This window comes from Diachasma alloeum, unplaced genomic scaffold (assembly GCF_001412515.2).
Source record: "Diachasma alloeum isolate Michigan unplaced genomic scaffold, Dall2.0 Dall_scaffold_00604, whole genome shotgun sequence".
Classification (NCBI taxonomy): domain Eukaryota; kingdom Metazoa; phylum Arthropoda; class Insecta; order Hymenoptera; family Braconidae; genus Diachasma; species Diachasma alloeum.
Window position 1 is genome coordinate 415,020 of NW_021680736.1, and position 23,666 is coordinate 438,685.

The window sequence follows — 23,666 nt, forward strand, 5'->3', positions numbered from 1 at the left end:
TTAAGGTACTTCCGCAGTAAGTATACTTGGTGAAAATTCCGAAATGGTATAAAGACGCAATATTTGGATCATATGTTGTTGACCACATTAAAAAGATATTCCCAAAATTTCAAGTCCCTGGTCCACCCCATTTTTGAGATATCCATCGCCAAACATTCAATTTTTGTGTTTTTTCCATTTTTGACGATGTATATTTCGAAAATGGGGTGGACAAGGTACTTGAAATTTTGGGAATAGTTTTTGAATGTGCTCAACAACATATGATCCACATATTGCGTCTTTATACCATTTCGAAATTTTCACCAAATATACTTACTGCGGAAGTTCCTTAAACGAGATCGAGAGAACAGAATATTAAAATTGAGTCAGAAAAGATACGTTCAGAAATTACTGATTAAATACGGGTTTGAAAATTCACATCCTCAAAGAACTCCAATGTTAACTACATAGGCATCTAATCATGAGCGCAAACTGAAAGAATCAGACATTGCGGGTGAGATCTATGTTATGACTGATGAGAGAATGAATTGTCCATACAGAGAAGTAGTAGGTAGCTTACTATATCTAGCAGGAACAACTAGACCAGACATTTTCTACGCGGTCAATGTGTTGAGCGGACACCAGGTGAGTCCAACCGGTGAGGATTGGAAAATGGTGAAGAGAGTACTGAGGTATTTGAGAGGTACTTCTGCTTTAGGTCTGAGATACACTGGTGAGACTGATGTGATTGAAGCATACTCAGATGCTAGACTTGCTGATTGCAAAGGATCATTGACTACGTGTGGTTTTGTAATTAAACTGTTTGGTGATTCAATTATTTGGAGAACTCATAAACAGTCGTATGTAGCTCTATCTACTTGACAAGCAGAATATGCTGCGATGAGCGAAGCAAGTCAAGAGATGTTTTCTATTTTCAATTCTCTGAAATTAATATTTCCACCCCAGTTGCCTATGACATTGTGGTGCGATAATAAGTAAATGGGGTGGACCAGGGACTTGAAATTTTGGGAATATCTTTTGAATGTGGTCAACAACATATGATCCAAATATTGCGGCTTTATACCATTTCGAAATTTTCACCAAGTATACTTACTGCGGAAGTACCTTAAGTTTTTCGTGACTAATTAATAATTTAGTCTTTCACGACTAACTTTTCAATTTAGTATTTCGTGGCTGAACTTTTCATTTTTCAAGTCTTGTAACTTTTTATTTTTTTTAATTATTCCATCCATTTTATTAAGAAAGTCTTAAGCTCAGTGCGGCAGTAATTGTAACTAATAGCNATTAGTATGGCGAGTAATGACAAATTTAGGCTGAATGAGGTTAAGTCAGCACTGAGTTCTGAATTTGAAATGACTGTCCTAGGTGAGCCAAAAGAATTTTTAAATATATCTATTAAGGTACTTCCGCAGTAAGTATACTTGGTGAAAATTCCGAAATGGTATAAAGACGCAATATTTGGATCATATGTTGTTGACCACATTAAAAAGATATTCCCAAAATTTCAAGTCCCTGGTCCACCCCATTTTTGAGATATCCATCGCCAAACATTCAATTTTTGTGTTTTTTCCATTTTTGACGATGTATATTTCGAAAATGGGGTGGACAAGGTACTTGAAATTTTGGGAATAGTTTTTGAATGTGCTCAACAACATATGATCCACATATTGCGTCTTTATACCATTTCGAAATTTTCACCAAATATACTTACTGCGGAAGTTCCTTAAACGAGATCGAGAGAACAGAATATTAAAATTGAGTCAGAAAAGATACGTTCAGAAATTACTGATTAAATACGGGTTTGAAAATTCACATCCTCAAAGAACTCCAATGTTAACTACATAGGCATCTAATCATGAGCGCAAACTGAAAGAATCAGACATTGCGGGTGAGATCTATGTTATGACTGATGAGAGAATGAATTGTCCATACAGAGAAGTAGTAGGTAGCTTACTATATCTAGCAGGAACAACTAGACCAGACATTTTCTACGCGGTCAATGTGTTGAGCGGACACCAGGTGAGTCCAACCGGTGAGGATTGGAAAATGGTGAAGAGAGTACTGAGGTATTTGAGAGGTACTTCTGCTTTAGGTCTGAGATACACTGGTGAGACTGATGTGATTGAAGCATACTCAGATGCTAGACTTGCTGATTGCAAAGGATCATTGACTACGTGTGGTTTTGTAATTAAACTGTTTGGTGATTCAATTATTTGGAGAACTCATAAACAGTCGTATGTAGCTCTATCTACTTGACAAGCAGAATATGCTGCGATGAGCGAAGCAAGTCAAGAGATGTTTTCTATTTTCAATTCTCTGAAATTAATATTTCCACCCCAGTTGCCTATGACATTGTGGTGCGATAATAAGTAAATGGGGTGGACCAGGGACTTGAAATTTTGGGAATATCTTTTGAATGTGGTCAACAACATATGATCCAAATATTGCGGCTTTATACCATTTCGAAATTTTCACCAAGTATACTTACTGCGGAAGTACCTTAAGTTTTTCGTGACTAATTAATAATTTAGTCTTTCACGACTAACTTTTCAATTTAGTATTTCGTGGCTGAACTTTTCATTTTTCAAGTCTTGTAACTTTTTATTTTTTTTAATTATTCCATCCATTTTATTAAGAAAGTCTTAAGCTCAGTGCGGCAGTAATTGTAACTAATAGCAAATAAGTTGTGACCGACTGCAGAACATCGAATGTAAGTTAAAATTTTGTAATTATATTTTTTCTTATTATTTTGTTAAAATATAGATTCTATTGAGTCAATTTAAACTGCTTTGAAATTCTTTTTCATTTTACCTCAAGTGAACCCTTTTTCAGAATTTTACTTCTAAATTCTTTGGGGTTAGGATTTTCAACCAAGGGGACCTTATTAATGAATGGGTTTAGTCAATGAAGTATATTCTTTCATTTTTTCTTATGTAAATTCAGATTCCTTTAAAATCGTTTGTAGATTCAACTTCTCAAATGTTAAATTGTAATTAAACGAAGTTGTGTCAAGTGACACATTCTTGACGTAACAATATATTATCTATAGTATAAGATGTATCGTGCGCATGCGCATACGCACGATCTCGTCCCCTTCTTAGCTTACACAGATACATCTTATACTATAGTATATATATATATATATATATATATATATATATATATATATATATACACAATTATTTTGTTTTGAGGCGTTGTTTGAGGTGAATTTGAGAGTGAATTTCTGTGGTTCCCGGTAGCTTAGTCGGTAAGAATGCCCGGCGTGTATCTGGGAAACCCGGGTTCGATTCCCGGCTGGGTGAAGCGCAACTTTTTTCTCTCTAAATTCGAATTCTCTTAGAATTTTTTTTTTTTATGTATGTTGCATGCATGTTGTACATGTATGTTGTATTTTACATATTTAGGATTAAGATGAAGAATAGAAATGAATATTCAAAAGATCTTTCATTTGAAAATTTTATTCATGAAAGGAATTTTACACATTATACATCAGATTCATTTATCCAACTATTTTATGAGAATAATCAAAGCCTAACCATTTTACATATAATTTATTACCTTGCTTTCTTATAATTTTGTCCATCAGATTTCCCTTATAATCAATCAGTTCATAGGTAATGGGATCAGTATTTCGGATTTTCCCAATTGTGAAAATTTCGGTTGTCCAATTGGGTAAGTAGCCCTTCTCAAAAACCTGTTTATATTTACTAATTCTCACTTTTTCAGTAATTTTAAATTTAATTTTTTTAGTTCTATTCACTCGAACTGCACTACAGGGTGACAAATGGGAATAGGTGAAAACTTTTCCCCTATATTTTCTTACTCCCCTGTATTTTCGAAAAAATTACATAAATGCGAGGCTTTCGTAGTATGTTTGGTAGTCATAGAATTGGGAGTGAAACCACTCTCAAACGGTAGGAATGTTTTAGACCTCCTGTACGATTTTTTTTTAAGTTAGTCCCTAATAAATTTTTTGAGTCAATGTGTTCTTTTTTGTAGGATAACTGATCATTTTGTCAACTATGGTACGGTACAGGATCATCGCCATGATCTTCCGGGTCCATCTTATACATTATCGACGGAAGAAGTAGTGGACTCTGGGGTCTAGTTCATATTCTCCAAAATGAGCGAGGTTACTGTCGAAAAAAAAGTGTATCTCATTGAGTGCTATTATTCCCGAGGAAAAAACTACACAAATGCGTATAGAGGCTTTCGTAGTAAGTTTGGTAGTCACATAATTGGGAGTGAAACCACTCTCAAACGGTAGGAATTTTGTAGATCTCCTGTACGATTTTTTTTTTGAGGTTAGTCCCTAAGAAATTTTTTGAGTCAATGTGTTCTTTTTTGTAGGGTAATTAATTATTTTGTCAACTATGGTACCCTACAGGATCGTCGCCATGATCTTCCGAGTCCATCTTATACAGTAACGACGGAAGAAGTAGTGGACAAGGTGGAAAAATATTTCAAAAATCAACCAACTGATTCAATACGCAAGGCGGCTGCGAAGTTAGAATTGAATCGAGAGACCCTACGTTTGATAATTAAACATTTCCTCAAACTTCATCCTTATAAAATCACTTCCCACCAATTGCTTACGTAAGCTGCTATAGGGAAACGACTTGAATTCAGCAAAGTTTTGACGCAAATGTTTGAAAATGCTGAAATTGAAGCCAATCGAATTATTTTCACGGAAAATCAGGCCAGGTCGCGCGCTTCGCGAGCTCCCTCTTTGGGTTATGACCGGTAGGGGTTGGTGGAATTGGGTGTGACCCATTCGGGTCGCACCAATAACTTCCCGACCATTTGTTTTTTCTTTCATTAATTTTTTTATTATGTATTTATTCAATCTTTTTCTCACATTGCTCCGAGGAAATATCCATGGAAGAAGTTTCTTCANGGGGAGGGAACTAGAGTAGTTGTGGGGGGAAAGATAAGGTAGCCAGCGGTGGCCAAATATATAGTATTAAGGGGCAGTGTAGTTGGGGGCGATAAAAGAGTATAAAAATAATAAAAAATAAAAAGGTTGCCTCGTGACAAGGGTAGAAGATTTCTCGACTGGGAGGGGTCCCGCATTGNAAAAGGACTGGTGAAAAATTTATATTTGATGCAAGACGGTACAACACCTCATCGAACTAATAATGTGTTCGCTGCATTGCACAAAGTATACGATGATCGCGTCATCGGCTTCCCGAGTAGAAATTTCGTCGGTTTATCATCAGTTACCTATCAGTTGCAATCGACATGATCACCGGTTTCACATAGGTTTCAACCTACAAGGAACTCACGCCCCAATGAGCAAAAANCAAATGTTTGAAAATGCTGAAATTGAAGCCAATCGAATTATTTTCACGGAAAATCAGGCCAGGTCGCGCGCTTCGCGAGCTCCCTCTTTGGGTTATGACCGGTAGGGGTTGGTGGAATTGGGTGTGACCCATTNTCAACGTTTGAAGTTATACTCTCCGATTTTCACTATGGTGGAGGGGTGGGAAAAGAAAATGACCATCATTTTTGGATNCAATAACTTCCCGACCATTTGTTTTTTCTTTCATTAATTTTTTTATTATGTATTTATTCAATCTTTTTCTCACATTGCTCCGAGGAAATATCCATGGAAGAAGTTTCTTCACAGATTTAATAAACGCTGGGGTCATGCCACAGTGAATGCAGCGCACGCTATACGCAACGCTAGTCAATGTCAGAAATATTCGGAAAACAGTTGGATAATTATTCCATGCGTTTAGCGTTGCATTCATTGTGGCATTGCCCTTAGGGTGATTTCGCAAAGACCGCATTTGCAATTTTAGTCAACTCAAACTTCAATCAAGTTTGAGTTAAACCCACTTTACTTGATCCCNCCGATACATACAAAATTACAAGTAAAGGCTCGTGAATACGTAAAGTGAACATAAAATGGATGTAAAGTGTGCTCTTAACCATTTATGTNTTGACCCATTTCAAAATTTTGCAACTTCGAAGTTAACCACTCTAAAATTTTCCAACTTTACCTTTTTTTAATTGCAAAATTCGAAAGTTTTATTTAAAAAACTCAACAACCACGGAGGCGATTTCGCTCAAAATCCAATGAGAATCAAGTTATGTGAAGACGCATCGATCACACAAAACTAATTCAAATCCCATCATTACCTTAGGTAAAATGGTCGAATTTTTATGAAATTAACGCTTTTTGGCATTTTTTTCAAGTTTTATGCGGATAAATAAAAAACCGCTGAGGCAATTGTTTTCATAAATTAATGAGTTCTACGTTACATGAACACGCATCGTTTGAAAAAAAAATTCGAATCGCTTCATTTGTTTGTTGTAGAAGATATCGTTGGACAAAATTTTGGTCACATACGTACATACATACACATACACATACACATACACATACACACACACACGCACATACAGACATGTCTCCAAAAACGTTTCAGGATGATTCGAGAGGCTAAGAAATGTGGAGAAATCATGGAAATTCTAAATTCGATTTTCAGAGTCATTACAATAACTTCCTCCCTTCGGGTCGAGAAGTTAATAAATCTCATTTCTACCTTAATGGCTACGTGAATAAACATGATTATCGATTTTGGGGGAGTGAAAATCCACATTCATCAGTAGCTAAACCGCTCCACCCTACTAAAGTTCCAGCTCAGGCAGCTCTGTCGATCAAACAAATACATGTGGAAATCTTAGAAGGGACCATTANACAGTGCGGTGTGCCTCACAATAATTTACGTTCATTGATGAATTTATTACGTCCATTCCACCCTGAACTCCCGAAAGATCCTCGAACAGTGATCGGTGGACCCACCAAAATAGTGACCGAAACTATGGCTAGCGGACTGTATTATAATTTTGGTATTGCAAATATGCTGCGTAAGATCATCCCCAACAAAGGAACTGTAAATTCAGAATTAACATTGGATTTCAATATCGATGGACTCNGAAACGTTTGAGCACATGACATTCCGGAACGTTCCTTACTGAAACGTTCCATGAACATTTTTTTTGTGTGACTCTACAGAATGTTTGACGTCTGGTCTTCGAAAACATTTTTANGCAACTTCAAAGTTGACCCATTTCAAAATTTTGCAACTTCGAAGTTAACCACTCTAAAATTTTCCAACTTTACCTTTTTTTAATTGNGTAATCCACGCCAAGCTTTGTAAAATATCAATTGGGAATTTCATTTGTGATGCGCCAGCGAAGGCATATGTAAAAGGAATCAAGGGTCACACGGGGTACGACGGGTGCGATCAGTGCGTTGAGCGAGGTGAATGGCATGGTCGCGTAATTTTTCCGGGAGTCGATACGGAGTTGAGAACTGACCAGAATTTTACGGCTGATGCATATAGTAATCATTTGATAATGANATGTGGAAATCTTAGAAGGGACCATTACAGAGGAGAGTTACCGAGAGATGTTGGAAACCAAATTTTTCCCATTCGCTAAGAAAAAAGGACTGGTGAAAAATTTATATTTGATGCAAGACGGTACAACACCTCATCGAACTAATAATGTGTTCGCTGCATTGCACAAAGTATACGATGATCGCGTCATCGGCTNGGAAGCGCGACAATTTCTCTTGTATGTGGGACCAATTGTACTGAAGAAATTTTTACCAGCAAACCATTATGAGCTTTTCATGATTTTACATGTAGCAATCACAATTCTCGTAAAGCCGGATTTATGCCATACGATGAACAAATTAGCGGAAAGATTATTACGTCGGTTCGTCCTCAAAAGCATTCAATTATTCGGACGGAAGTTTCTATCGCNATTAATGTTCAATATCCGGGTGTACCAGTACGTTTCAAACGCAACGTCCCATACACGTCTCATACCGAATTCACAAAAAACGTTTCTCTGACACCGTATCGAGTACATCATTGACACGTACTTCCTGGTATATCCCCGAAACGATTTATGACACGCAATGAAATACATCTGCAGGACATTTATTATCGCACATAAATGATACGTTCATGCTACAACGTCATTGAGACGTTTTTGTGGATTTCTTGATTGAACATTTCAGCTTGATGGTTTTTAATACGTTCAGTCTGGAACGATTAAAGTATGTTTTTACTTGACGTATTAATAACATCCACCTGTAGCGCATACGATTCATTCCTCAAATGTTTCTCACCGGATGGTTGGCGAACATGCTCCTCAGATCTAGTGGAAAACATTCTCCGATCAATTCTGAAGTACGTTTGCGAGACGATTGGTGATGAATGTAAATAAAACATTTGTAATTTGAGATTTAGCGATTGCATCTGTGCGGGTCTCCAATAAACGTCTTCTTCTTCACATACGAATGACGTGAGATAGGAAATATTTATGTACGTTTTCTCTAGATATTTTCAACACGTTTTTGAAATGTCACTTATTAAATTTTCCAAACATCTTCACATTTATTATTCACAATTGTGACACTATGGAATTATTCCAATAATATTCATTCGAACGATTCTGAAATGGACAAATGTATTAAACGAGCGATATTTTTTTCGAAAAATGTAGAATAATGTATCTCTTAAGAATTTCTATTTTTTAGGACTTTTCCAGGCCTTTGTACATAAAATTCCGTAAATCACACGGCCATAAGGGTATTTTCCGTCTCATGTCATTTCAATAAAGTATAAAGTCACATGAACCTACAAATAATTTTATAAGCCTAGTGACGGTATCTGCTATTATGGAACTTCCAACTATCTAACGGAAGGGTAATTCTTATCCAAAATTTCTTTCTGTATAGTTGGGTTACAACCGATTAATGACTTTCCAATGTATTTTGAATTAAATATAATTTTTTTTCTTCACGAAGAAAACATTCTTTCAAGACAATTCAGAATCAATTTTATGAAGAAGAAATTTTTCATTCATTTAATTATGAAATTATTTTTTTTTTAATTCAAATTATTTTTTCGTGCATCATATAATATCATATCATTGGCTCTTGAGGGTTCGCGTTGGCTGCCGTCGGTGTTATACCCGCTCGTACCACTGTTCTCATCAGATGATGCTTGAGTTCATTCTCTGGCCATACATTGTTCACAGCTAGAATCGCTCCATCCAAGATTGCTTTTTCCAGTTTCGGAGCAATTTTTTTCAACCCAATTTTTCCAGGTTTCTTTCCTTCCCAATTCAATTTTGCCATCAGTGTGTTTGACATCATGGCTTCCATTATGGCCTTTGCAGTTGTTTGGCAGCATCCCCTCTTTTTAAATTTCAAGTATCCTCTGATTGTGTCACACTTCTCTTCGTCCAACATGGCTTCCACCTGCTCCAGCTCTTCGATCGTTTGGAGGGGAGTGGCAACGTCACAGATTTTCAGAGTTGCGATGACGCTACTGCCAGTTGTGGCATTCGCTTGGAACCTCGCTTGGATGTCCATCATCATTTTCAGCATTTATGAAACGTGAATGGAACGTATATGTTTAATGTTTCATAGATGCTGAAGCATCAGAAGGTTGCGGTGATGGTTGGATACTCCTCCATTCATAAAGTAATTCGCTTAACTTTCACGGATTTTCTATTACAAGGGACCAAGTTATTATTTCGTAGCAAATGATCAGTGTGTTTAACCAGCTGAAATACTGGAAATTTCCTTTACATTATTCATAGAATGTCTGATGGCAAAATATGTAGGGCCTGTTCTATGTTGGCATGAAGATTCAAAACAAAACCAAAGAAATTCATTCATTTATTTTGACACCATTCGAAAACCACACGGGCGCGCTCAATCTCGCGGGATTATTAACAGTGGAACTCCTGCTGATATTTACTCAGTACCTCTCCTCCTCTTACGAGCACCAGCTATGTTGAATGGATGTATTGTAGATGTATCGTACACAATTGTAGTAATTATTATGTTGGACATTTCTGGAAATGGATAAGCATACATCATTATTTCGATGTCCGGTGGTGAAAGACATCTACAATACATCCATTTGACGTAGCTGGGGCCAACTGGAGGAGGGCGAGTATTGAGTAGCTAACAGCAGGGGTCCCACTTGCAAAAATGTACCTGTGCAACAATGAAATTACGGTCAGCGGCAGCCCAACGTCTAAGACAACCTATCCAAGGACCAGTGTGTTCAACCACCAGAAATACTGAAAATTTCCGTAACATTATTCGTAGAATGTCTGATGGCAAAATATATGGGGCCTGTCTTATGGTGGCATGAAAATTGCCATTTTATGACGATTCAGGTATACTTGGTTCCTCTCCGGCTGGCACTGTTGGAAACAAAAGAAATTCATTCATTCATTTTGACACCATTCGAAAACGACACGGACAACCTCAAACTCCAGGGATTATTCACAGTGGAACTCTTGCTGATATTTAATCAGTACTTCTCCTCCCATGAGCGTCAGCTACGTCAAATGGACGTATTGTATACATCGGTAATAATGAGAATGTATGAAATTCAGGTACAATAATGGGAAATAACATTATGTTGGAGATAATGAAAACAAAATAAATTCATGCATTTATTTTCCCACTTCTCCTCCTCCCGTGAGTGCCAGCTGCGTTAAGTCGACGTAGTGTATACATCTGTACTAATGAGTAGAACATCGTACATTTTTCTCGAATTCTATTGTTGTTCCCTATGGGAGATTTTAAATAACAAAATATGTATTTTTTCCCAATATATTTGGGCCATTCCGCCAAATATCGTAGGTAAACTGGGCCGCAAGATTTTCGACAATTTTTTCTTCGGTTTTTTCAACTACTTATGTATAGGGTAGAAGATTTCTCGACTGGGAGGGGTCCCGCATTTCAATTGATAGTGCTCCGCGTGACTAAGCGATTTTAACCCTAAATCTTTCAATCAAATTAAATGACAAAATATGCTTAAAAAAATTCAAAACATAAATTTCGATCGGGTATTTTCTCGAATTTTCATAAGAAAAATATCAGTTAAAAAAAAGTGGAGAACAAGCTTGAATCAACGTTTGAAGTTATACTCTCCGATTTTCACCATGGTGGAGGGGTGGGGAAAGAAAATGACCATCATTTTTGGAAAATTCAGAAAATTGCTAATCGAAATCTATGTGTTGATTTTTTTTGAGCATATTCACAGACGTTTGATTTGATTAAAAGATTTGGGGTTAAAATCGCTTAATCACCCGGATCGCTATCAATTGAAATGCGGGACATCTCCCAGTCGAGAAATCTTCTTTCCTATATATAAGTAGTCGAAAGAACCGAAAAAAAATTTGTCAAAAATTTGAGGCCCAATTTGCTTACGATATCCGGCGGAATGACCCATTTACATATATGTAAATTATATTCGATTTTCTTATATCAGCAAATGTATTCTTTTTCGTTCAGATTTGACCATGTTTTATTGTAGCCTCCGAAATGTCCTCGAGCTATTGCTTTCGTTCAGCAGGAACCTTGCCGATACATACAAAATTACAAGTAAAGGCTCGTGAATACGTAAAGTGAACGTAAAATGGATATAAAGTGTGCTCTTAACCATTTATGGGAAATAATTTTTTCTACATCATTCGTGGATTTTCTGGAGGTAGAATATGTGAGGCCTGTTTAAGGTGGGATGACAATTTTTATTTTATGATGGTTCAGGTATAAGAACCTCTCATTTTTCCTCTCCCCTCAGTAGACCCGAAGGGTTTTCAAACATGTGGTAACCACGTGATAGTTGTACTCTATGCGTACCCAGGCCTAGCAGGTAAGAAAATGCGACGCGTCCTCTCAATCTTGCCTGTGTGCGCGTCGAAGAAGGTGTTTGAAAATAAATTATCCGTATTTTTGTCTCGTAAAGTGATATGGCTTCGTATATGCCACAAAAATGGGCATCTTGGAAAAAATCCTCCAGATACAATTTTATTAAAAAAATCTGTGACATAGAAGCAGAATCAGACATCGAATCAATGAGTGAATCGAGTAGAACGAGTAGTATCACGGATAGCAGTATCGAGGAAGACAGTGATAGTGAATGTCAGTTACGAGATGAAGATGATGACCCTCTCACAGAAAAAGTGGAGACAATGGAACAAGCAGTAGCTGACTCATTCTCGCAAGGGTTCCCAGAAAACGATTGTAGCGATCCAGGATCCGTACTCGACGAGAGTGATTGGAGTGACCGAGTTGTATCGTCTAGTGATGAGGATGATGCGACGGAGATCATTTGCCACAATCCAGTTATGAAAGAATACACCGTTCGTGATGCTCTCCAACAATATGCAATACAGTGCGGTGTGCCTCACAATAATTTACGTTCATTGATGAATTTATTACGTCCATTCCACCCTGAACTCCCGAAAGATCCTCGAACAGTGATCGGTGGACCCACCAAAATAGTGACCGAAACTATGGCTAGCGGACTGTATTATAATTTTGGTATTGCAAATATGCTGCGTAAGATCATCCCCAACAAAGGAACTGTAAATTCAGAATTAACATTGGATTTCAATATCGATGGACTCCCGCTCTCCAAAAGTTCAAATGTTCAATTGTGGCCTATCCTGTGTAGAATTGATGAGTTACGAGAAATCCGTCCCTTTATAATTGCTGCTTTCTGTGGATCTACGAAACCGCCCATTGAAGATTTTCTCAAAGACTTTGCGCCAGAACTTAAAGATTTGCGATCCGAGGGAGTGGTAATCCACGCCAAGCTTTGTAAAATATCAATTGGGAATTTCATTTGTGATGCGCCAGCGAAGGCATATGTAAAAGGAATCAAGGGTCACACGGGGTACGACGGGTGCGATCAGTGCGTTGAGCGAGGTGAATGGGATGGTCGCGTAATTTTTCCGGGAGTCGATGCGGAGTTGAGAACTGACCAGAATTTTACGGCTGATGCATATAGTAATCATTTGATAATGGAAAGTCCCTTGCTTGATGTAGGAATGGGAATGATCTCGCATTTTCCTTTGGACATAATGCACTTGGTTTATCTTGGGACTGTACGCAAAATGGTTCGATATTGGGCAAAAGGAAGTTTAAAATATCGTCTTTCAGGTAGTATTTTGAAGTTGATTGACGAAAAATTGAAAAATATTGGGAAATTTTGGCCAAATGATTTTAATAGGAAGCCACGGATTATAACTGAATCAGATCGCTGGAAGGCGACGGAAGCGCGACAATTTCTCTTGTATGTGGGACCAATTGTACTGAAAAAATTTTTACCAGCAAACCATTATGAGCTTTTCATGATTTTACATGTAGCAATCACAATTCTCGTAAAGCCGGATTTATGCCATACGATGAACAAATTAGCGGAAAGATTATTACGTCGGTTCGTCCTCAAAAGCATTCAATTATTCGGACGGAAGTTTGTATCGTATAATATTCATAATTTAATTCATCTCGCAAAGAATGTAGCTGCGAATGGCCCAGCAGATACTTTTTCAGCGTTCCCTTTCGAGAACGAATTAGGTTCGATTAAACTTTCCGTACGAGGGAGGAACAAACCGCTCCAGCAGTTGATTCGTCGAACTTTACAACGATTGGAAAATGGAAACACCAACGAAAATGAAAAATTGGAAGGACCAATTGCCACAGCTCGTCATAACCGTGGGATGACTTGTGGACTCAGTGGTACTCAGTATGGCCGAATTCGTTGGAAAAGTACAATCATCACTAATAAAGAAGGGAACAATGCAGTCATATTGAAGGATTCAACAGTTATGCTGATAGACAATTTCGTCGAAACGGATGATGATTTCTTCATTGTCGGACGAAAATTCCAGAAATATTATGATTTCTTTTCCACTCCACTGAGATCCTCAAAATTGGGCATATTTCGAGTTGAAAAGTGTTCAAATCGATTGACATTAACTCGTTTGAGGGAGATCCAGTGCAAGGCAGTTGTATTACCGCTCACAACAAATGCGTATATTAGCTATCCTCTTCATACATCATAGAAAACAAAGGTAAGAATTGGTTCAATCATTGAATGCGTTGGGCAAAACGTGATCTTTCATAATCACTATCTCCCGAGTGAAATAAACGATTTCAAATAATCAAGTCTTATTCCACTAAAGTTGGAAAAAATACCCTAGAAATGAAAAAAAAAAAGATGGGATTCTGTCAGTCACGGGTCATTAAAGATTGAAGGCGATAGAAATTAATGAATTTTAGATTTATATAGTAATGAGTCTTTTCGTGCATTCTGAGTTAATGTTTATATTTCTTTTCCAGCAGTCAAACGCCTTCGACCAGCAATCGGGAACGACAAGAGCTGGAAAAAATTCTCGAATGTGTTGAAGAGACAATTAACCCTCTGAGTCGGATAAGCAGATAAATGAAGATTTCGCCGGCGGAGTGAGGACGCCATATTTCCCGTTGAGGGAGTGCGGAGAAGAGGAAACGCCCATTCATNTTGAATTAAATATAATTTTTTTTCTTCACGAAGAAAACATTCTTTCAAGACAATTCAGAATCAATTTTATGAAGAAGAAATTTTTCATTCATTTAATTATGAAATTATTTTTTTTTTAATTCAAATTATTTTTTCGTGCATCATATAATATCATATCATTGGCTCTTGAGGGTTCGCGTTGGCTGCCGTCGGTGTTATACCCGCTCGTACCACTGTTCTCATCAGATGATGCTTGAGTTCATTCTCTGGCCATACATTGTTCACAGCTAGAATCGCTCCATCCAAGATTGCTTTTTCCAGTTTCGGAGCAATTTTTNGTTCGGAAAATCTATGGACATATTGATGGAAAATACTCATGAAAAAATTTGGTTCATAATTTCATTAAATAATCGGTTTGTCNAGCATCCCCTCTTTTTAAATTTCAAGTATCCTCTGATTGTGTCACACTTCTCTTCGTCCAACATGGCTTCCACCTGTCCAGCTCTTCGATCGTTTGGAGGGGAGTGGCAACGTCACCGATTTTCAGAGTTGCGACGACGTTACTGCCAGTTGTGGCATTCGCTTGGAAATATGTANCAGCCTACAATTTCAATTTCAATGACGTACCGGAGGAGGTCCGGTGCACGTCCATTACACGATTGAAGTATGTGTGAGGAACGTTTCAAGTGAACATTACATATAGATTACGTTGAACGTTCGCTGAACGTTCAGATGAGACATATGTTGTCTCAGGAAAATGTTCGCGACACATCCGTGAGACGTCCCATGAATGACGTAAAAGATCGAACGTCTCGAGAACGTTCCAACTTCATTTGCNACGACGTTACTGCCAGTTGTGGCATTCGCTTGGAAATATGTATTTTTTTCCAATATATTTGGGCCATTCCGCCAAATATCGTAGGTAAACTGGGCCGCAAGATTTTTGACAGTTTTTTCTTCGGTTTTTTCAACTACTTATGTATAGGGTAGAAGATTTCTCGACTGGGAGGGGTCCCGCATTTCAATTGATAGCGCTCCGCGTGACTAAGCGATTTTAACCCTAAATCTTTCAATCAAATTAAATGACTAAATATGCTTAAAAAAATTTCAAAACATAAATTTCGATCGGGTNAAATAACTCGTACTCACAGGTCCTCTCGATGCTGGGGAACTGTCCGGGGTAATTAACACCTGGGCCTTCTCGGGGTCCTCTCCAGGGGATGCTGAGCCTCCTCTCCACCTCAGGGTCTCCTGGCTGATCTCTCCGATGTGGGATGAGGTCCAAGATCCTCCAACAATCCTCTTTACATTGCTGTGGTTCTCTGGGCACAATTGACACGACGCATTAACTGGGGCAGTCGTGAGACGAGTGGCTTTCCTTCCCGTCAACGTCTTCTTCGCAGGGGGGCAGATCGAGGTGGGCCAGGAGCGGAATCGTCATCCGCTTTCCGGGTGCCTGAGGTGAAGGGGGCGTTCTTCGGGGTTTCTTCCTGGGGTGCCGGTGTTCCACTTTTAGTCAAGGGCCGGAACTGTTCTCCATCCTGGGGTCTCGTCGTTGCTGGTCGAGGGGGACGGAAGGGTGAGATGGGGAGGGAACTAGAGTAGTTGTGGGGGGAAAGATAAGGTAGCCAGCGGTGGCCAAATATATAGTATTAAGGGGCAGTGTAGTTGGGGGCGATAAAAGAGTATAAAAATAATAAAAAATAAAAAGGTTGCCTCGTGACAAGGGTAGAAGATTTCTCGACTGGGAGGGGTCCCGCATTGCAATTGATAGCGCTCCGCGTGACTAAGCGATTTTAACCCTAAATCTTTCAATCAAATTAAATGACTAAATATACTTTAAAAAATTTCAAAACATAAATTTCGATCGGGTATTTTCTCGAATTTTTATAAGAAAAATATCAGTTAAAAAAAAGTGGAGAACAAGCTTGAATCAACGTTTGAAGTTATACTCTCCGATTTTCACTATGGTGGAGGGGTGGGAAAAGAAAATGACCATCATTTTTGGATAATTCAGAAAATTTCTAATCGAAATCTATGTTTTGATTTTTTTTTGAGCATATTCACAGACGTTTGATTTGATTAAAAGATTTGGGGTTAAAATCGCTTAATCACCCGGATCGCTATCAATTGAAATGCGGGACATCTCCCAGTCGAGAAATCTTCTTTCCTATATATAAGTAGTCGAAAGAACCGAAAAAACAATTGTCGAAAATTTGAGGCCCAATTTGCCTACGATATCCGGCGGAATGACCCATTTACATATATGTAAATTATATTCGATTTTTTTATACCAGCAAATGTATTCTTTTTCGTTCAGATTTGACCATGTTTTATTGTAGCCTCCGAAATGTCCTCGAGCTATTGCTTTCGTTAAGCAGGAACCTTGCCGATACATACAAAATTACAAGTAAAGGCTCGTGAATACGTAAAGTGAACATAAAATGGATGTAAAGTGTGCTCTTAACCATTTATGTGAAATAATTTTTTCTACATCATTCGTGGATTTTCTGGAGGTAGAATATGTGAGGCCTGTTTAAGGTGGGATGACAATTTTTATTTTATGATGGTTCAGGTATAAGAACCTCTCATTTTTCCTCTCCCCTCAGTAGACCCGAAGGGTTTTCAAACATGTGGTAACCACGTGATAGTTGTACTCTATGCGTACCCAGGCCTAGCAGGTAAGAAAATGCGACGCGTCCTCTCAATCTTGCCTGTGTGCGCGTCGAAGAAGGTGTTTGAAAATAAATTATCCGTATTTTTGTCTCGTAAAGTGATATGGCTTCGTATATGCCACAAAAATGGGCATCTTGGAAAAAATCCTCCAGATACAATTTTATTAAAAAAATCTGTGACATAGAAGCAGAATCAGACATCGAATCAATGAGTGAATCGAGTAGAACGAGTAGTATCACGGATAGCAGTATCGAGGAAGACAGTGATAGTGAATGTCAGTTACGAGATGAAGATGATGACCCTCTCACAGAAAAAGTGGAGACAATGGAACAAGCAGTAGCTGACTCATTCTCGCAAGGGTTCCCAGAAAACGATTGTAGCGATCCAGGATCCGTACTCGACGAGAGTGATTGGAGTGACCGAGTTGTATCGTCTAGTGATGAGGATGATGCGACGGAGATCATTTGCCACAATCCAGTTATGAAAGAATACACCGTTCGTGATGCTCTCCAACAATATGCAATACAGTGCGGTGTGCCTCACAATAATTTACGTTCATTGATGAATTTATTACGTCCATTCCACCCTGAACTCCCGAAAGATCCTCGAACAGTGATCGGTGGACCCACCAAAATAGTGACCGAAACTATGGCTAGCGGACTGTATTATAATTTTGGTATTGCAAATATGCTGCGTAAGATCATCCCCAACAAAGGAACTGTGAATTCAGAATTAACATTGGATTTCAATATCGATGGACTTCCGCTCTCCAAAAGTTCAAATGTTCAATTGTGGCCTATCCTGTGTAGAATTGATGAGTTACGAGAAATCCGTCCCTTTATAATTGCTGCTTTCTGTGGATCTACGAAACCGCCCATTGAAGATTTTCTCAAAGACTTTGCGCCAGAACTTAAAGATTTGCGATCCGAGGGAGTGGTAATCCACGCCAAGCTTTGTAAAATATCAATTGGGAATTTCATTTGTGATGCGCCAGCGAAGGCATATGTAAAAGGAATCAAGGGTCACACGGGGTACGACGGGTGCGATCAGTGCGTTGAGCGAGGTGAATGGGATGGTCGCGTAATTTTTCCGGGAGTCGATGCGGAGTTGAGAACTGACCAGAATTTTACGGCTGATGCATATAGTAATCATTTGATAATGGAAAGTCCCTTGCTTGATGTAGGAATGGGAATGATCTCGCATTTTCCTTTGGACATAATGCACTTGGTTTATCTTGGGACTGTACGCAAAATGGTTCGATATTGGGCAAAAGGAAGTTTAAAATATCGTCTTTCAGGTAGTATTTTGAAGTTGATTGACGAAAAATTGAAAAATATTGGGAAATTTTGGCCAAATGATTTTAATAGGAAGCCACGGATTATAACTGAATCAGATCGCTGGAAGGCGACGGAAGCGCGACAATTTCTCTTGTATGTGGGACCAATTGTACTGAAGAAATTTTTACCAGCAAACCATTATGAGCTTTTCATGATTTTACATGTAGCAATCACAATTCTCGTAAAGCCGGATTTATGCCATACGATGAACAAATTAGCGGAAAGATTATTACGTCGGTTCGTCCTCAAAAGCATTCAATTATTCGGACGGAAGTTTGTATCGTATAATATTCATAATTTAATTCATCTCGCAAAGAATGTAGCTGCGAATGGCCCAGCAGATACTTTTTCAGCGTTCCCTTTCGAGAACGAATTAGGTTCGATTAAACTTTCCGTACGAGGGAGGAACAAACCGCTCCAGCAGTTGATTCGTCGAACTTTACAACGATTGGAAAATGGAAACACCAACGAAAATGAAAAATTGGAAGGACCAATTGCCACAGCTCGTCATAACCGTGGGATGACTTGTGGACTCAGTGGTACTCAGTATGGCCGAATTCGTTGGAAAAGTACAATCATCACTAATAAAGAAGGGAACAATGCAGTCGTATTGAAGGATTCAACAGTTATGCTGATAGACAATTTCGTCGAAACGGATGATGATTTCTTCATTGTCGGACGAAAATTCCAGAAATATTATGATTTCTTTTCCACTCCACTGAGATCCTCAAAATTGGGCATATTTCGAGTTGAAAAGTGTTCAAATCGATTGACATTAACTCGTTTGAGGGAGATCCAGTGCAAGGCAGTTGTATTACCGCTCACAACAAATGCGTATATCAGCTATCCTCTTCATACATCATAGAAAACAAAGGTAAGAATTGGTTCAATCATTGAATGCGTTGGGCAAAACGTGATCTTTCATAATCAATATCTCCCGAGTGAAATAAACGATTTCAAATAATCAAGTCTTATTCCACTAAAGTTGGAAAAAATACCCTAGAAATGAAAAAAAAAAAATGGGATTCTGTCAGTCACGGGTCATTAAAGATTGAAGGCGATAGAAATTAATGAATTTTAGATTTATATAGTAATGAGTCTTTTCGTGCATTCTGAGTTAATGTTTATATTTCTTTTCCAGCAGTCAAACGCCTTCGACCAGCAATCGGGAACGACAAGAGCTGGAAAAAATTCTCGAATGTGTTGAAGAGACAATTAACCCTCTGAGTCGGATAAGCAGATAAATGAAGATTTCGCCGGCGGAGTGAGGACGCCGTATTTCCCGTTGAGGGAGTGCGGAGAAGAGGAAACGCCCATTCACAAAAGAGGGTTTAATCCAGAATTTTTTCTACAATATAGTTCATTGTAATCCATTGAAATGTGTATCTCAAATTCGATACCTTATATTGAATAATAATTTCTTATTGATTCAAATTCAATGTTAATACTCGAATATTGCTAGTAACACTTAGACTATGATTAAAGTAATACTATACACATCTGTTTTCTGTTTTTGACTCTCGTTCGGAAAATCTATGGACATATTGATGGAAAATACTCATGAAAAAATTTGGTTCATAATTTCATTCAATAATCGGTTTGTAGGCGCTTTCAACTGTTTCTTGATATTTATATAGTTTATATATGTATATATAATGTACGCACATGTATATAGTATAAAAAAGTAGATTATAAACGAAATTCATATTTACGTAAACAATTTCATAGCATTTCTATATTAATAAACTATTTAGAAATTGTATCATAAAAATGTATGTTTGATTTTCGTGAATTACGAAGGAGACTACAGAATAAATAAAATAATAAAATAAACGCCCAGCCTACAATTTCAATTTCAATGACGTACCGGAGGAGGTCCGGTGCACGTCCATTACACGATTGAAGTATGTGTGAGGAACGTTTCAAGTGAACATTACATATAGATTACGTTGAACGTTCGCTGAACGTTCCGATGAGACATATGTTGTCTCAGGAAAATGTTCGCGACACATCCGTGAGACGTCCCATGAATGACGTAAAAGATCGAACGTCTCGAGAACGTTCCAACTTCATTTGCTAAGTATCATTGAAACGTCATCGAGACCTAAGTGAAACATTCCGAAAATTCCGTAATTTCTTCAACGTTCATGGTAGGTTCTGTGAACGTTTCGAACGTTCCGGACGAACGTTTCCTGAACGTAAAAAAACCCTGTATTTTCCAAAAAATACGTTTCGGGGACGTTTTTGGGAACGTCCTTCTTACATTTTCAGATCATCTCGAGACGTTCTCAAAACGTTTCCGGAACCTTATTTTGCTCATTGGGCGGAAACGTCACGCAGTTACCTCACAGGTTACACGTAGGTTGTAACCCATCAAAAACCCGCATGATTATTTATTCATCTAATTATTATTAACAATTTGTCAATGATGAATAACCCATTAATTGCCATGGAAAAGCATGCCCAATGATAAGAATAGATATTTTGTCATGACGGCTACGGCCATACGGCCGGAATGACAAAAAAATGATAATCAGAGACAACTTGGGCTTTTGATTTGTAGTTTTTTTTTTAATCAATTTAAATGCACATATCTCGGAGAGCATTGAGAAGTTATAGACACCTGCTATGATGTTGAAACTAGCGGGAGTCGGCAGCGGGAATTGTGGGTTGCCGGGCAGAAACTTTTGTTCAAGATGGTACTGTCACCACTCCGACTGTTAGCACACGGTACCACTACCAACGAATACACCGGAAATTCGAATTGATGAGGATATTTTACAAGGGCGGAAAAATCCTAAAAAATTAGGAGTGGTATTTTGGGGGTGGCAAAAGTTATTCCACACAATTTTTCCCGTTGCAATCTCCCTGGGCCCTTAATCAAGCGCTTGGGCCTACTTCGTAAGGGCAGAAAAATGCCAAAAAATTAGGAGTTGTATTTTGGCGGTGGCAAAAGTCATTCCACACAATTTCCCTCTGTTGTGGTCTATCTGGGTCCTTAAGCAAGCGCGGAAAAATCCCAAAAAATTAGGAGTGATATTTTGGGGATGGTGAAAGTCATTCCACACCATTTCCCCCTGTTGCAATCTCCCTGGGCCCTTAATCAAGGGCTTGGGCCCATTCTGCAAGCACGGAATAATGCCAAAAAATTAGGAGTGGTATTTTGGGGGTGGCAAAAGTCATTCCACACAATTTCCCTGGGACCTTAATCAAGGGCTTGGGCCCACTTCGCAAGCGCTGAAAAAGCCCAAAAAAATTAGGAGTGATATTTTGGGGGTGGAAAAAGTCGTTCCACATCATTTCCACCTGTTGCAATCTCCCTGGGCCCTTAACCAACGGCTTGGGCCCACTTCGCAAGTGCGGAAAAATCCCAGAAAATTAGGAGTGATATTTTGGGGGTGACAAAAGTATTTCCACACCATTTCCCCCTGTTGCGATCTCCCTGGGCACTTAATCAAGGGCCCAACCCCCTTCGCAAGGGCGGAAAAATCTCAAAAAATTAGGAGTGGTATTTTGGGGGTGGCAAATATCATTCTACACAATTTTCCTCTGTTGCAGTCTATCTGGACCCTTAGTCGAGGGCTAGGGCCCACTTCCCAAGGGTGGAAAAATCTCAACAAATTTAGGAGTGGTATTTTAGGGGTGGCAAAAGTCATTCCATACAATTTTCCTCTGTTGCAGTCTATCTGGGCCCTTAGTCGAGGGCTGGGGCCCACTTTGCAAGGGCGGAAAAATCCCAAAAAATTAGGGGTGATATTTTGGGGGTGGCAAAAGTCATTCCATACAATTTCCCCCTGTTGCAGTCTATCTGGGCCCTTAATGAAGGGGTTGGACTCACTTCGGAAACGCGGAAGAATCCCCAAAAATTAGGAGTGATATTTTGGGGATGGCAAAAGTCATTCCACACCATTTCCCCTACTTGCAATCGCCCTGGGCACTTAATCAAGGGCTTGGGCCCATATCGCAAGGGCGGAAAAAATCCAAAAAATTAGGAGTGGTATTTTGGGAGTGGCAAAATCATTCCACCCAATTTCCCCCTTATGCAGTCTACCTGAGCCCTTAGTTGAGGGCTTGGACCCACTTCGCAAGGGCCGAAAAATCACAAAAATTACCACTCCTAATTTTTTGGAATTTTTCCGCGCTTGCAGAATGGGCCCAAGCCCTTGATTAAGGGCCCAAGCCCTTGATTAAGGGCCCAGGTTGATTGCAACAGGGGGAAATGGTGTAGAATGAATTTTTCAAGAAGTTTCAAACTGTTCACCATATTATTGATGCTACAAAAATAATAGGCTACAAAAATAGAGCACAAAAATAACTGGAAATTAATTTGTCCGTTATGGAAAGGCTCCGTGGACTTTTAAGAAAATTCTGTAACAGTTTTTTGCAATGAATCCCACAGATTACAAAACAAACACTGAACCACTCGTTTTGGAGATCATTAGCAAAATAATTGCTACAAATTTCGTAACGTATCTCCTTGTATCATTACTTTGTCACATTGAAATATTTTCATTTTAGATCTTACTTAGTTTATGTGCCTCTTCATACTCCATATCCCTCTTGTTTTTCTGCTCCTGAAGTCTGTCATAAAGCGACCGATCCAACTTCTCTTCCGAAACCTCTGAAAGCACGTAAGAATGAATTCAGTCAAGATATATAAAATGAAAAATTCATTGAAAATGAATGAAAATCGTGTTTTACCAGCTGGCTGTTCAGCTGTTCTCACTTTGTTCCATTCCTCCTGTCGTGTCTTCCTCTGCTCTGCCAATTCGGCCTCCGAAATAAAACCTGAGCTCATCTTACCAATTTTCAAATTGTCGAAGTAGCTTTGCAAAGTCAAATTTGTCTCGAAATACTGATGAAAGGATGGACTCCGATTCAAGACGCAAAAAAGGAGAGAATTATTGTGCACGTTGATGTGCGCTCGCAATGAAACTTCAAAAACTTCTTCTTGCCTTGCGGCTCTGGATAACCTCGTTCCATCCGACCTTAAACTCCAAAAAAAACACACAACAGATTCCAGTGAGTAAAGGCTTCCGCACAGAGATTATAGCAAAGAGGATAGACCTGTGTAGAGGCGCGGATCGGGGGGTTTGACTGACTCCAAAAATGTTAGTTGGTACCCCACGGGAAAGGAGGCGTCCCGGTCGCATTGTCGGTAAATGTGAGTCGGGTGCNTTTGACTGACTCCAAAAATGTTAGTTGGTACCCCACGGGAAAGGAGGCGTCCCGGTCGCATTGTCGGTAAATGTGAGTCGGGTGCAAAGAGGATAGACCTGAGTAGCGGCCCGGATCGGGGGGTTTGACTGAC

The 23,666-nt window shown here is 38.8% G+C and overlaps 1 protein-coding gene across 1 annotated transcript in view; it reads right to left on the reverse strand.

Moving 5' to 3' along the window:
• Positions 1-23,394, reverse strand: part of LOC107043607 (PSME3-interacting protein) — a 264,201-nt gene extending 240,807 nt beyond the window's left edge. The window contains exons 1-2 of the mRNA XM_015265170.1: positions 23,057-23,394; positions 22,881-22,976 (exon numbers count right to left, since the gene is read on the reverse strand). Coding sequence (XP_015120656.1) covers positions 22,881-22,976; positions 23,057-23,153 — 193 coding nt within the window. The 5' untranslated portion in view covers positions 23,154-23,394. The remainder of the gene's footprint in view (positions 1-22,880; positions 22,977-23,056) is intronic.
• Positions 23,395-23,666: the final 272 nt, after the last annotated feature.